At 34.3% G+C, this 16,873-nt stretch overlaps 1 protein-coding gene across 3 annotated transcripts in view; it reads left to right on the top strand.

Annotated features, from left to right (window-relative positions):
- USP45 (ubiquitin specific peptidase 45) overlaps positions 1-16,873 on the top strand; it is a 90,109-nt gene that overhangs the window by 31,549 nt on the left and 41,687 nt on the right. For 2 of the 3 annotated variants that reach the window (XM_044001355.1, XM_044001354.1), the window contains exons 6-8: positions 7,216-7,364; positions 8,023-8,118; positions 10,230-10,360. In XM_044001355.1, coding sequence (XP_043857290.1) covers positions 7,216-7,364; positions 8,023-8,118; positions 10,230-10,360 — 376 coding nt within the window. Of the gene's footprint in view, positions 1-7,215; positions 7,365-8,022; positions 8,119-10,229; positions 10,361-16,873 lie in introns of those variants that run through there. The other variant, XM_044001356.1, reaches the window with a different exon arrangement.

The raw sequence follows: 16,873 nt of genomic DNA, 5'->3' as shown, positions 1-16,873 counted from the left end.
AGAGGAGTTCATATTATTATGATAATTGAGATGGGGGGTGAAATGTTTAATTCTTGCTGATTTGATAGGGTTTTTTTGGATACAGGTAACTTAACTATATGAACCCCAGTTTCCCTTATGTTTAAAATGAGGAACTTTAACTAGATAACCTCAGATCTATGATGCTGTTTTACCATCTCTCTCTCTCTCTCTCTCTCTCTCTCTCTCTCTCTCTCTCTCTCTCTCTCTCTCTCTTTTTTTTAAGTGAGGCAATTGGGGTTAAGTGACTTGCCCAGGGTCACACAGCTAGTAAGTGTTAAGTGTTTGAGGCTGGATTTGAACTCAGGTACTCCTGACTTCAGGCCCAGTGCTCTATCCACTGCGCCATCTCGCTGCCCCCTGTTTTACCATCTCTTAACCATAGCTAAAAATCTTAAAAATTTGAGAAGTATTTTTAGAATAGTATTTGAGGGGATGCCTGTCAATTGGGAAATGGCTAAACAAGTTGTGGTAAATGATTGTGATGGAAAACTACTGTGCTATAAGAGATGATGAGCTGGTTGATTTTAGAAAAACATGGAAAAGACTTAAATGAAATAATGAAGAGTGAAATGAACAGAACAAAGATAGCATGGTACACAGTAATAAGCAATATTGTTGTAACTTTGAATGACTAAGTCATTTTGGGTATTATAAATACTCAAATCAACTACAAAGGACCTATGAAGGAAGATACTATCCACATCTGATCCTAGAATTTATTTTACCCAGCATTATCTTTTTTTTTTTTTTACTTTTTTATTTATCTTTTTTTCTGTTACATGTAAAGATAGTTCTCAACTTTTGTTTATACAAGCTTTCCAATTTCAGATTTTTCTCCCTCCCTCCCCCCTCCCCTAGATAGCAGGTAATCTGATATAGGTTTTATTTATATATATATATATATACACATACATACATACACATAATAACATTAATCCTATTTCTGCATTAGTCATGTTATAAGAGAAAAATCAGAGCAATGATGAAAAACCTCAAAATAGAAAAAACAACAGCACCAAAAACAAAAGAAATAGTATGGTTCATTTAGCATCTATACTCCACAGTTCTTTTTTTTTTCCCTGGATTTGGAGATCCTCTTCTATCATGAGTTCCCTGGAACTCTTCTGTACCATTGCATTGGTGAGAAGAATATAGTCCATCACAGTAGGTCAACACTCAATGTTGATGATACTGTGTACAATGTTCTTCTGGTTCTCCTCATCTCACTCATCATCAGCCCACGCAAGACCCTCCAGGTTTCTCTGAACTCCTCCTGTTCATCATTTCTTACAGCACAATAGTATTCCATTGTATTCATATACCACAACTTGTCCAGCCATTCCCCAATCGGTGGGCATCCCCTCAACTTCCAATTCCTTGCCACCACATAAAGAGCAGCTATAAATATTTTTGTACATGTGGGTCCCTTTCCCCTTTCCATGATTTCTTTGGGAAAAAGAACCAAAAGTGGTATTGCTGGGTCAAAGAGTATGGACAGCTTTATCGCCCTTTGGGCATAGTTCCAAATTGCTCTCCAGAATGGTTGGATCAGTTCACAGCTCCACCAACAATGCATTAGTGTTCCAATTTTCCCACAGCTTCTCCAACATTTATTATTTTCCTTTTTTTTGTCATTTTAGCCAGTCTGATAGGTGTCAGGTGGTACCTCAGAGTTGTTTTAATTTCCGTCTCTCTAATCATTAGAGATTTAGAGCATTTTTTCATATGGGAATAGATAGCTTTGGTTTCTTCATCAGAAAACTGCCTGTTCATATCCTTTGACCATTTCTCAATTGGGGAATGACTTGGATTCTTATAAATTTGACTTAGTTCCCTATATATTTTAGAGATGAGGCCTTTATCAGAAGTACTGGCCACAAAAATTGTTTCCCAGCTTTCTGCCTCCCTTCTAATTTTGGATGCATTGCTTCTGTTTGTACAAAAATTTTTTAATTTAATGTAATCAAAATCATCCATTTTGCATTTTATAATATACTCTATCTCTTGTTTGGTCATAAACTTTTCCTTTCCAAAGATCTGATAGGTAGACTATTCCTTTCTCTAATTTACCTATGGTATCACCTCTTATGTCTAAATCGTGTATCCATTTTGACCATATTTTAGTATAAGGTGTAAGATGTTGGTCTACAGCATTATCTTTTTTTTTTTTTTTTTTTTTTTTTTTGGTAAGGCAATTGGGGTTAAGTAACTTGCCCAGGGTCACACAGCTAGTAAGTGTTAAGTGTCTGAGGCAAGATTTGAACTCTGGTCCTCCTGAATCCAAGGCCAGTGCTCTATCCACTGCGCCACCTAGCTGCCCCCTACAGCATTATCTTTTAAAGAAAAAAATCTATGTAGTGAGATGTGTAGTGTATTGTTTTATACATACATACACACACATAGTAGCTTTCTCTGGGATGGAGTGGGAAGGGAGGGAGAAAAATTTAAATCGCACAGGAGAGAACAAAAGAAAACTTAGAAGGAAGCACAGAAAAGCAGAGTGGCTTTAAAAACAATCTATAATATTTATTACATAGTTTCTACCAAAAAAAAATCAATAGTGTGAAATGGAAATTCATGGTTTTATATTGAATTCTCTTTTTATGTTGTGCTGTGTACATGGAAGAAGTCTCTTTGTCTTTGTATATAAGTTCAAGATAAACTTTTTAAAAAGGGTATTTTGAGGATTAATTAATTTTTTAAAAAATTTATAATCCTGTAATTAAACTGAATATAAAAATATACTTTTATTATTATTCAAGAATATCTCTAGTTCAGTGTTTGAAAAGTAATATAAGTAACTTATTTCTGATTGTATTTATGTGTGTATGAGATATATGTATGTATATATTTATAGAGATAGATGTATATTTATATCTATAAAAATATGGACATATATTTTGGACTTTTGTATTTCCAGCCAAAAATAGGAATGGTATCAAAGAAATAAATGATAAAAGTTGAGTATGGTTGAGCAGGTCTGTTATTGACAGGACAATCTTTTATTTTAAATTATATTGATGATATCTTGAAAAATGCCAAAAATAGAAAGACTTGTTGTTGTGTCTATTTGAATTGAAGAATTAAATCCTCTTTAAGAGGCATAGTTAAGATATTAGATTTTTTTGCAATAAAAAAGTTGTGTCTGCTTTAATGAGAATGGTTAGTAGTTACCTTTTATTGGAAATGATAACAACAAAACCTCCTTTAAAGCTACCTCAGCTATGTTCTGATAAACTGATCATTTTTATGCCAAGATCATAAAAATTGATGTGTATCTAGAGACTAGTTGAATAGCTCTTCAAATGTTTAAGTAGTATAGTTGGTTTCTACACAGGAAACTTTTAAGACTTGACATTAACCATTTTAAGGCTTATAGTTCTGTACTGTCTGTTATATATTAGTTGCTATTGCTTCAGTTGTAAAATATAAGCCTTAGAATGTAGTGTGCTATGTAATATAATTTATTTGAAAAGCATGACAAATACTTGTAGTCTTAAGTAAAGTCATTTTTGTAGGTACTCCAGTTTTACTTTGAAAATGTAAATCTACTAAGAATCCTTTTTAAAATATGGCAAATATTAAAAATACATATTTTGTGCATATGGAAAAGCTTTACAGTCTTCTATTTATATCAAGTAAAAAATAAAATTTCAAGTCCTACAGCTTAATTGGCTCGCATATTTTCTCTTCCTATACATTTAAATATGAAATCCAGCAAATGGATTCTTGCTACTTGTGTGAAGTTGCTACTTAATCATAAAACAAAATGCTTTTATTGAGTTTGCCCTGAAGATAAGGTCCACTGTGGCAATGCTGTCCATATATGGTGGCTATGCATGGAGAGCCAGGTGGTGCTACAAAGCATTGAACAGTGAAGCGTGTACTTATCTAGGTTTGACATTTGTCATCCCATACTGCTAAAGGGAAAGGAAAAATCTGCTTTTCCATATGTTTATGCTTTTTTTTTTTGCCTGCAGTTTTGCCAGATGGTGTGGTGAACATTGTTTACTTTAAGATGCTATCCCAGATGTTTTTGAATATTCACATGTATACCAACTATAGTATACGAATCCACAAATTATTTGCATATTTTAATTTTAAAGCTTTCTTTTCAGTGATAACATGGAAAGTTGACAGAACTTTCATTTAGAAAAATTCCTAAAATGAATAATAACATATCCCCACCACAACTTAGCTACTTCATCACTATCAATTTTAAAATTACGTATTTGGTGATATTTCAAATATTAGATTGTGGTAGCACAGCGTAAAAAATATCAGCTAAGGGATATAACTGAAAATAGTACATTTATGACAAGTTTATATTTATTATCCATGTGCAGATTTATTTGTATTGGATCTTTACTTGGAGAAAATACTATTTAGGTGTTTTGTGCTTTTAATTATTTCCATGAAAAAAACTCTTTTAAGTGTCAAGAAATATAGACAACTTCTGAATCTGTACATTTTATTTCAGTTTCTATACTAGGAGATAGATATTATTCTGCAACAGTTCATTCAGTGAGGTATTAAAAATGTGAGAGATAGGAATATACTTTACTGGCAGTTATGTAAAACTAAGCATGGCTTCATAATAATTAAACCATGAAACATTTATTAGGCAAACACTAGTAATAAATTCTAGCCATCTACCATAGCAAACACTTTTTTTTTTCCTTTGCAAAGGATGGGGGGGGGATCTAATTCTGTATAATATGAAGGGGTTGGACCAACACTTCTAAACTTCAGACTATTTTTATAAAGTAGTAATATCACAACTTGGTATTGTTTGAAAACAGAAAAAGAGATCAGTGGAACAGATTAGACAAGAAAGATTCTACTATATGCCAGGCACTGTACTAAGTTCTGTGGATACAAAAAGAGAAAAATTATAATCCCTGGTGCTCACAGTCTCACTGCAGAGACAACAAAGCTTTATACAGGATAAATAGGAAATAATTAAGAGGACAGTCACTAGAGTTATGAGAGAAGAATTAAGGAGAAGCTTCCTGTACAAGATGGGATTTTAGTTGAAACTTAAATTTGGAAAGCCAGTTGGCAGAGATGGGGAGGGAGAATATTCCAGGCCTGGAGAGTGGCCAAAGAAAATGCCTGGAGCAGAGAAATGGAGTGTTTTCTTCATGAAACAGCAAGAAGGCCAGTGCTGCTGAATCAAAGGATACATAACAGGGAATAAGGCATAAGAAGATTGGAAAAATAGGAAGGAGCTAGATTATGAAGGGCTTTGAATGCTAAAAAGGATTTTGATCATTGATCATAGAGGTTATGGGGAGTCACTGGAATTTATTGAGTGTGTGTGTGTGTGTGTGGGGGGGTGACATGGTGGGACCTATGCTTTGGGAAAATCACTTTAGTATCCAAATGGAGGGCAGATTGGAACGGGGAGAGATTAGGCAGACAGATCCAACTAGCAGGCTATTGTCCATAGCCTAGGTGTTGTAAAGTGATGAAGAATGTCTGCACCACAGTGGTGGCAGTGTCAGAGCCAAGAAGGGGCTATGTTTAAGAGATGTTGCAAAGGTAAAAATCAACAGAAGTTGGCAACAGATTAGATATGTGAGGAGTCGAGGATGACTTTTCAATTGCTAGCCTGAGGGAGTAGAAGGATAGTGTTGCCCTTGACAGTAATAGGGAAGATGGGAGAAATGAGAAGGTTTGGGGGAAAAGATAATGAGTTCCAATTTTGGATGTATTGATTTTAAGAGTTCTAGTTATCTAAAGGCAGTTGGAGATGTGAGATTGGAGGTCATCAGAACAATTGGGGCAAGATAAATAGATTTGAGGCTCATCAGAATAGAGATGGTAATTAAATCTGTGGGGGTTAATGAGATCACCAAGTGAGGTAGTGTTGAGGGAGAAGAGAAGAGGGCCCAGAACAGAACCCCACGGGACACTTCTGTTTAGAGGTCTTGATCTAGAAGAAGATACAGCGAAGGAGAGAGAAGGAATTGTTGGATAGGTAGAAAAACCAATAGAGTGGTGTCTCAAAGACCTAGAGAGAAAAGAGGATTGAGGAGAGAGTGATCAGCGATGTCAAAGGCTGCAGAGAGGTCAAGGAGAATGAGCAGTGAGAAAAGGCCATTGGATTTGGTACCTAAGAGATTGGTAACTTTGGAGAGAGCAGTTTTAGTGGAATGATGAGATTGGAAGCCAGATTGTCAGAGGTTAAGAAGAGAGTGAGAGGAGGGAAGGTAGAGAGAAAATAGTGGCAGAAAGCATATGATTGATATGAGATGGGGAAGAAGGGTCTCATGGCAAATGGCCTCAGTTTTAAGAAACTGATCCTTTAAAATTTTCAGTTTATAATTGTTCAGACAATTGCACCTTTTTTTCTGTGTTCTTAGTCTTGGCCAATTTAGAAATGTGTTTTTGTAATCACAGTTTGTCTTTCAACAAAAGGGATATTACAATGAAATTTATATTCCCCTTTTGGAAAATGGATAGACTAATTATGGTATATGAATGTGATCAAATATTATTGTGCCATAAGAAATCATAAAATGGATTCCTTCAGAGGAGACTGGGCAGATCTCTATGAACTGATGAATAAATGATCAGTACTAGGAAAATAACTTAAACATTGACAACAAAGAAAAACAGCTTTGAAAGACTTTAGAACTCTGATCTTTGCATGGATACAGCAGAGTCCTGAGGAGTGAAGATGAAACACATCACCTACCTCCTGCTAGACAAGTGATAGACATTCTGCATGTAGAATGACATGCATTTTGAGACATGGCCAATGTGGGAATTTATTTTGTTGAACTATGTATATTAATGGGGAGGGGGGACATTCTTTTTCCTTTTTAGAAATTTCCGGGGGCGGGGGCAGTTAATAAGTTTAATTCTAGATATTGCAAAGGGACAGATAGGGAAAAAAGTATACCAATCAACCAGTGAATCAGCAAGCATTAAAATAAATATTTGTTAAGTGCCTGCTACGTGTCAGGCACTATGCTAATGTACCACATAATTTTACCCATGGTTATATACTATGTCATATAGTATAACAGTTTCCTTCATGTGAGTTGTTTTGTAATAGATTTATCACTGTGCCCAAAAGAGACTTTATTTAGCTTCCTTTTTATGAGCTACATATTCAAGTTAATAATTTTTATAATTTGATTACATACATCTTAAATAATCTGTTTATTTTGTTTATACTTGTAGGTTCATTTTCCAAAGTAATAAGGCTTTGTGAAGAAAAATGTGAAGCAGGTGAAATATGGAAAGGAAAATGCCAAATCAGCAGTTTACCAGCTTCTGTGAAAGGAATTAATAACTTGGGGAACACTTGCTTTTTTAATGCTGTCATGCAGGTAAGATGGAAATATTAAAAATTATAATTTTTAAATTTGATTTTAAATACTTTAGAATTATTTCAACATTTGATTGACTTTGGGAAATGGTATGTTCATGAAATGGGAAAGGAAAGGTAACAAAGCCCAACCAGCCACAACAAAATAGGCATCATAAATGTATATTAACAGGTACAAGCTTTTCACATAAGAGTAGCTATGAGTATTGCCATTTTCAAATTATGAAACATGCCAAGTCTGTTTTTAGTTCCAACTTAATAGATCCTCTCTTGTATTTTTTTTGTTTATGTAGCAATGACATACTGTGTCAGTGTTCTTTGTTTGGATATAGCTGAATGAAAACATTTAACATGAAGGACGTTGTGTGTAAATTGCCACAGACATAAAGATGTAATAGAAACCTTGAGGTTTTTTTTTTTTTTCCACATGGAATTTTTAGATGCACTAAATATTTAAATTTGGAGAAATTTTATTGGCTGAAATCAACTTCATATTAGAGTTTGGTTGCTTTTTTCTGGTTATTGCTAAAATAATACTTTTTGTTCAGGAAATTACCTAAGCAGTAATTCTCAGTCAAAATTAAAAGTGAAGAAATCATGTTATGTAAGTTAGTGACATGTTTGTTAAGGGAGAAGGCTTTAATTCTATTTTCTTTTAGAACTTGGCACAGACTCACATGCTCAATGAACTGATGTATGAGGTCAAGGAAAAGGGGACAAAGTTAAAAATTTTTCATACTTCAGACCCTCAGTTGGTAAGTAAATATAGCTTTGAAAATCATTGTACGAGAATGAGCCACCTTCAAAATTTCATACCTGGAATAGGAGATAATGGCTAGAAATTATTTTGAATAAAAAAAACAAAACAGTTTAAGCTTAAAACATATTTTTTTGCTGATAAAAATAATTTTGTAAAACAAAGCAAAACACAGAAAATACCCCAAACTTCTATAAAACACATCTAATTTGAAATGTTAAAACTCAAACATATCATGAAATTAGAAAATAACATCTTATGGATGGATACCACACTTATGAAGTATGTATGTATATAACTATAAATAGTATAACAAATTCTTTTAAACATAACATTGCATAACTTACAAATGAGTATTGTTCTTGTCAGCATTATCACCTTAGGAAGGCATTGCCTCTCTTTTTAATGTAATATGTACACAGTTTGGTCTTGGTCTTAGGTGGTATCCTTTCTAAGGTACTCTAGTTTTGAGAAGAAATTTTTTTTTTCCTTTGTATAATTCCACCCCCTTCCTTTTTCCCTTCCTCCACAATCCCTCTAAGTATAGTGCTTATTAATACTAGGATAATAGATTTCTCTTTTTCTTGGCTTTTCTGAGACCAAATAAACGCAACATCTCAAGTTAATGTCACCTAGCACACTGTGATAAATACTTGAAAATTTTCTTTTTCAGTAAAAGTAATTTTCAAAAATCTTACAGGAAATTCAGATATGAACATATGTGTGATTCAGCCATGGATTGTTCTTTCCAAACCCTACCATTTATTTGAGTTGTGGGAAATTTAGAGCAAATTATTAGTTGTGTGACTCTGGGAAAGTCACTTAACCCTTTTTTACATTAGTTTCTCCATCTATAAAATGAGTTGGAGAAGTAAATAGAAAACCATTCCAATATCGTTGCCAAGAAAACCCCAAATGGGGTCATGAAGAGTCAGACACGACTGAAATGACTGAAAAATAAACCTGTTATCATTGTTTTTTTGAAATGAAGTTTATATTCCAATATTTTACTTCTGTGGAAGTATAGTTCTTTCTCCTCTTCCCCGCCCCCCGCTTTGTTCCCCCTATTTAAAGAACCGTTATTGAAAGCAGCATGCTGGGGGCAACTAGGTGGCGCAGTGGATAAAGCACCGGCCCTGGATTCAGGAGTACCTGAGTTCAAATCTGGCCTCAGACACTTGACACTTACTAGCTGTGTGACCATGGGCAAGTCACTTAACCCCAATTGCCCAGCAAAAAAAAAAAAAAAAGTAAGTAGCATGCTGACTTTTACTTTCAAATTTATGGTTTAAAAGTTTTTCCCCCATGGACTTCTGAAGTTTTTATGTTTGTGGAGGAATGACCTATGTATTAGAACTTGTTTTCAAGAATCTTAGAAGTAGCTATCAATTTATATTGTTATCACTCAGGCAGAAAGCCTTTTTGACGTATAAGAACTATGAAGAAGTATAACTTGCCTTTTCTCATATTAGCCTGGTAGTGGATTTTTTTTGATACTGTATATGGATAATGTTATTAATAATCATAATTTCCTAAAGCTAGGTGGTTACATTTTAAAAGTTACATTAAAAATTTAACCTTAAAAAAATTTTTTTTTTTGCTTTTTCCCTCCTCTCCACCCTATTCCTTAATACCCCAAATGATATCCTGGCTTTGGAACAAGTTCAGTCTATACTGGAAACAATTTAACTGAGATGTTCAGTTTAATTTTTCAGTTGTGTTCAACTCTGTGACCCTATTTGGGATTTTCTTGGCAAAGGTAGTGGAGTAGTTTGCCATTTCCTTCTCCAGCTCATTTTACAGATAAAGACCTGTGGCAAATAAGGTTAAGTGACTTACCTAGGGTCACACAGCTAGTAAGTGTCTGAGACCAGATTTGAAGTCATGAAAGATGTGCTTTCCAGACTCTAGGCTTGGCACTTCATCCACTGCACCATCTAGCTGAGAAAAATCATTAATAAATACAGTGTTCAAAAAGTCTTATCACAGTTTTAAGTGTAGTAGTTTAAATTAAACCAGACAGCTTAAACAAACTAATGTAACTTTTTTTTAGTATGTTTGTTATTAGATATTCATATTACTGAAAGAAAATTAAATTTCTTATTACAGGATCCACTAGTGGTGAACCTGTCAAGTCCTGGAACTCTGACTTCAGCTATGTTTCTGTTCCTTCACAGCATGAAGGAGCCTGGAAAAGGACCACTTTCTCCTAAAGTTCTCTTTAACCAGCTTTGTCAGAAGTAGGTACAATTACCTTTAAAATAAATATCTGTGTTGGTATTACTAATACTCTCAAGAGAGCATACATGTTTTTTAATTCAAGTGACTCCATACAGTAATGTTGCTGTTAATATATAGTGTGTTCATTGCTTTAAAATTATGGAATCATGGGGCAGCTAGATGGCGCAGTGGTAAAGTACTGGCCCTGGATTCAGGAGGACCTGAGTTCAAATCCAGCCTCAGACACTTGACACTTAACTAGCTGTGTGACCCTGGGCAAGTCACTTAACCCCCATTGCCCTGCAAAAAAACACAAAAACAAAAAAAACCAAAATTATGGAATCATAGCATTTTGGGGGGGGCAGGGCAATGGGGGTTAAGTGACTTGCCCAGGGTCGCACAGCTAGTTAAGTGTCAAGTGTCTGAGGCTGGATTTGAACTCAGTTCCTCCTGAATCCAAGGCCAGTGCTTTATCCACTGTGCCACCTAGCTGCCTCTGGCATCATAGCATTTTAATGCTAGAAGAGACCTTAAATATAATCTAATTGAGTTCCTTCATATTATAGATAACGAAACTGAGGCACAAAGGAATACGTTAAAATAACTCCTATGGGGGCAGCTAGGTGGCGCAGTGGATAGAGCACCGGCCCTGGATTCAGGAGTACCTGAGTTCAAATCCAGCCTCAGACACTTGACACTTACTAGCTGTGTGACCCTGGGCAAGTCACTTAACCCCCATTGCCTCACTAAAAAGAACAAAACGAAACAAAAAAACTCCTATGACTTTAAGTGTGCAGATCACTTAAGAGACCCTACTTGAACCTTTTTGTTAATCATTTTACTCTTTAGAATAAAAATGATTAAAACATGAAATTGGACTAATTACATAAATATATGAAAAGTTTAAAATTTTGATCCAAACTTATTTTGTATATGAGGTTGTATTTAATTTGATCCCTAATCAAGTTAATTTGACATGTAAATGGATTTGGATTTTTTGGATTTTGTCAATCTTATCCTTTTTGACATCTGGCCCCTTTTGATGCTGTTCATCATTCTCTTCTCCTTGATGCTCTCTCTTCTCTAGATTTTCATTAGACTGCTCTCTCCTGTCTCTTCTTCTACCTGACTAACTAATCCTTCTCTATTTCCTTTATTGGATCTTCCTCCAGGTTACATCTGTTCAAAAGTGAGTGTCTTCTAATGCTCTGTCCTAGGCATTCTTCTGCCTCTGTATGTACTTTCTCACTTGGTGATCTTATCAGCTTCTGTGGGTTTAATTATCATTTCTATGCAGATGATTCCCAGTTCTATATATTTACTCTTTAAACTCTGTGCTGAATGTCAGTCTTATAACACTACTGGTCTTTTGGAAATCAAACTGAATAGCCAATAAACATTTCCAACAATCCATCAAAAACTGAGCTCATATTTATCCTCAAACCTTTCTCTCTTCTACACTTTTAATGCTATACCCATCAAATTACAAGGGAATACTTTATAGGAATTAACAAAATAATAATAATATTCATTTAAAAAAAAAAACAAAATATCTAGACTATCAAGAGAAATAATGAAAAGAAACAAGGATGGAGGGGGATACCACTTGTAGACCGCAAATTATATTATAAATCAACAGTTTTTAAAATCATCTGGTATTGGTTTAAAAATAGATGAATGGAATAGACTAAACAAGGGAAAAATAGAAACAGTGGAACTGAATAACTCAAAACTTGATGAAGTGGAAAACAAAATACATAGGGAAGAAAATTCCTTCCTTACACCTTATTCCACAGTACATTCTAAATTAATGTAACCTTAATGTTAAAGATCATACTACAAAAAAATTGGAAGAGAAACAAGACATATACCTCTCATAGTTATGAGTAGGAGATATATTCTTAACCTCCCAAAAAAGATAGAGGCAATTAAAAAAGATAACTTGATTTTGTAATACTAAAAAGCTATTGTGTAGACAAAATTAATGCACCTAGGATAAGAAGGGAAGTGGTTGAATGGAAAATATTTTGGTGTCAAATTTCTCTGATAAACATTTAGTTCCTATGCAAAATAAATTTTATATATACATAAATATATGACTAATAATAGCCATTCCCAAAGGATATGAACAAACTTCTCAAAAGAAGAATTGCAAAATATTCATAAGAAAGAATACTCCAAATCACTCATAACAAAAGAAATGTACATCAAAACAGCCCTGAGATTTTATCTCATGGCAAAAATAACCCCCAAATGGCAATAGTCAATGTTGGAGGGGTTGTGGAATGATAGTCACAGTAATGCAGTGTCCGTGGAGCTCTGAGATGCTTCAACCATTTTGGAAAACAATTTGGAATTAAAATGTCCATACTCTTTGAATCTGAGTCTCTATTACTGGGCTTATACCCCTAGGAAGTCATCGATAAGAAGAAAGACTCCACATACATCAAAATTTTTATAACAACACTTTTTGGGATAGCAAAGAATTGGAAACAGAGGAGATGCCCATCGTTGGGGAATGGCTAAACAAATTGCGATACATGAATGCAATGGAATATTTAATGTGTTGTAAGAAAAGATGTGTGTGATGAATACAGAGAAGCATGGAAAGATCTCTATGAACTGATGCAGAATGAATTAAGCAGAGCCAAGAAAACATACACAGCTACTATAATTTAAATGAAAAAGATGAAAAGTGAATGTAACAAAATTATAACAATCAGGCAGGACTGGAATTCAGAGAGATATTTGAAGACACTCCTAGTTCACTCTTTTGTGGAGTTGGGATATCCACAGGTGTTACATATTGCATATGTTTTGGGACTTTTTCAGTATGTCAGTCAGTTTTTGCTGATTTTTTTTTCCCTTTAAGAAAAAGTTATATGGAATGACTCTCTAGGAGGGGGAGTAGGAAGGATGTTTGGGATAATTATGATGATATAAGAAACAGAAGACATCCAAAAAAAATTATTTTTTAAAAAAGTAAAGCAGTCCTCCAGTGGATTTCCAGATAAATTTCCTCTCCCACTTCATTCCTCTCAACTATTTACATTGGAATTTTGTGTTTTCATTAGTTTTATTGGGTTTTTTTTAATATCTGAATTTTTTTTCACTTAATAGCATTTTATTTTTTCCCTAATTACATATAAGGATAGTTTTCAACATTCATTTTTTTGGGTAGTATTTTATATTATTTTCCAATTACATGTAAGGATTGTTTTCAACATTCATCTTTGTAAGATTTTGAGTTCCAAATTTTTCTCCTTCCTACCTCCCCAAATGGGAAGCAATAAGGTAGAGGTTACATATAAACATTCTTTTTTTTCCATATAAATATTAGAGATAGTTTTCAACATTTGTTTTTATAAGATTTCTAGTTTCAAATTTTTCTCCCTTCCCTCCCTCTCCCCACCACAAGACAACAAGTAATCTGATATAGGAGATATATAGATATATACACACACACACACACACACACACATATATACACATATATATGTGTGTGTGTGTATATATATATATAATCACATTAAACATATTTCTGCTTTAGTCATGTTATGAGAGAAGAATCAGAGCAAAAAGGAAAAACCTCAAAAAAGAAAAACAACAACAAAAAACAATAGAAATAGTATGGTTCAGTCTGCATCTAGAATCCACAGGTTTTTGTTTTTGTTTTTGTTTTTTTTATTTGGAGAGCATTTTCCATCATGAGTCCTTTGGAACTATCTTGGACCAGTTGTATTGCTGAGAAGAATCAAGTCTATCACAGTTGATCAACACATAATAAACATTCATTTTTGTAAGATTTTGAGTTCCAAATTTTTCTTCCTCCCTCCCTTCACTCTCTCCTCTCCAAGACAACAATCAATCTGATATAGGTTATATATGTACAATCATGTTAAACAAACTTCCATATTAGTCTTGTTGTGAAGGAAAAATCAGAACAAAAGGGGAAAACCATGAGAAAGAAAAAAAAGTGAAAATAGTGTGTCTCAATCTGCATTCAGATTCCATAGTTCTTTCTCTAGATGTCAGTAGAATTTTCTATCATGAGTCTTTTGGAATTGTTAAATTTTGCTTTTTCATTAATTTTTAAAAGAAAAGTCTGAAGCACCAGGGCAGTACCTGATTTTAGAAGTGAGAACCCACACAAAGGATCTTCAGATGCCTTAGTAGTTTCTACATTTTCCTTCTTCTTATACCATACTCCTCCTTCCCTACTATCCAGTGACACTGGCCTCTTTGGTGTTTGTCACATATGGACACTCCATTTCCTTTCTACATACATTTTCACTAGCTATCCCCCATACCTGGAATTCTCTACGTTCTCATCCCCATTTCCTAACTAAAATCCCACCTTTTACAAGGTGTCTTTCATGATCCCCCTTAATGCTACTGTCTTCCTTCTGTGATTATCTCCAATTTATCCTCTATAGATCTTGTCTGTATATTGTTATGTACTTGTCTCTTCTGTTAAGCTATGTACTCCTTGAGAGAGCCTTTTGATGTATCCCCAACACTTAGCACAATGCCTGGCACATAGTAGGCACTTGATAAATGTTTACTGACTACTTCTTTCATCTTGGACTTGGCCCTTGTCTATGCGCACTTTTATGAAGCAGGTGGGTAAGCAACATAGGAAGAAGAGCTTTTGGTTACAAGGGCGTCCACCCATCACTTAAGAAATAGGGCTAGATTTTTTTCTTCTTTGGACCTTCTGTATAGTTCTCTAAAATCTTTCTCTAAATCCTTGACTAATCTAATTCAAATTGGAAGCTATAACATTGTCCTGCTATTTCTTCCCTCTCAGTCATCCATCCTCCCACTGTGTGTGTGTGTGTGTGTGTGTGTATGTTTAATTTCCTTGGAAGATTGGTATCATGAAGAATGGATGATGAAATACACTTCCTTCATATTTGGAAAAAGGTTGGTGACTTCAGATGACAGTGTTATGTAATTGGCTTTTTAGATAATTACATCTGTTGCTTTTGCTTAATTTTTTTTCTTTTTAATAATGGAATAATTATTTTAGCTTGACATAAAGTATACTTGTGGTATAAAAAACAAAAACAACAATTAAAAAATTTTTGAGAGGTAGACCATATCTTATCCTTCATATCCTATAGACATTAGATACACTAGTGCAAGATTTAGATTTCAGTTCCAGCCCAGCCACATAGTAGCTGTATGACCTGGATCATTTATTTACCTCAATATTCTCATTTGAAAAATGGAGCTGGGGCAGCTAGGTGGTGCAGTGGATAGAGCACCGGCCTTGGAGTCAGGAGTACCTGAGTTCAAATCTGGCCTCAGACTCTTAACACTTACTAGCTGTGTGACCCTGGGCAAGTCACTTAACCCCAATTGCCTCACCAAAAAAAAAATGGAGCTAATAATATCTTTATTCTCTGATTCATAAGGTTGAATTGAAGGAATGTATAGAAAATGGATTTGGTCAATTTTAAAGCATTACATAAATGTAAACTTTTATTATTATGAAAGAGCAGAAAAAACTGCTTTTAAATTGTATATATGCATTTTATTTTTGCTTGTGAAAGAGTGCCTATACCAATTGAAATTTGGGGTTTCTAATGTAACCTCAGCTTGCATTATAATAACCTATAAAATTGTAAGGTTATAACAACCTGTAGTAATATTTGCTTAGGTAATAAATGCTGTAGCTATTTTGTTTGTCGTAGAGGAATGGATATTTTTACCTATACTTTCTACCAAAAAAATCTACGAGCAACAGAAGATCAAAATTCCCTTATTTTCTTGGATCATGATAGTATAGTTATTTATTTAGGTGAAAAGAAGTTCTCATCTCTAGCTCAAATGGTGTCATAAATGCAAAACAAAGGACATCATAGAGTATCTCACTGAGTACAGGATCATTATTTGTTTTGTTTTGTTTGTTGTTTTTTTTTTGCGGGGCAATGGGGGTTAAGTGACTTGCCCAGGGTCACACAGCTAGTAAGTGTTAAGTGTCTGAGGCTGGATTTGAACTCGGGTACTCCTGAATCCAGGGCCAGCACTTTAACCACTGCGCCATCTAGCTGCCCCCGTACAGGATCATTATTAACCTTGAATTCTTCTTGGAGTAGGAACCAGGTGATTTTACATTTCAGAGCTGTCAGTTTCCTCAGCCATTTTAAACACTGATTATTTAATCATTTTTTATAATAATAAAAATGGAAAAGAATCAGTGTAGATGTTTAACAGGCTGTTTCAAACACAAAAAGACCACTTGATTTTTATAGTTCTTGCTATCTATAGAATTTCTCTGCTTAGATTTTTGAATCATTCCAAATTAAGCTTGTCAGATACTTTGGAAGAAAAAAGGACAAATAGGAAGCAGAATTTGCAATAGTAAACAATAGTATACTTAATTGGTAAGAAGACAAAGCAGTTCATATCCCTTTCCAATAAGCTTAAACATTTATAGTGTTAGATTTTATACAGGATGCTCCAGACATCCCAGTGCTGTTTTAAGCTACGGAAGTTGCTAAAGCTTAAAACTGCACCAAAATTTT

This window comes from Dromiciops gliroides, chromosome 4 (genome assembly GCF_019393635.1).
Source record: "Dromiciops gliroides isolate mDroGli1 chromosome 4, mDroGli1.pri, whole genome shotgun sequence".
Classification (NCBI taxonomy): domain Eukaryota; kingdom Metazoa; phylum Chordata; class Mammalia; order Microbiotheria; family Microbiotheriidae; genus Dromiciops; species Dromiciops gliroides.
The sequence above is the reverse complement of the archived record's forward strand: the minus strand, read 5'-3'. Positions and strand labels throughout refer to the sequence as shown.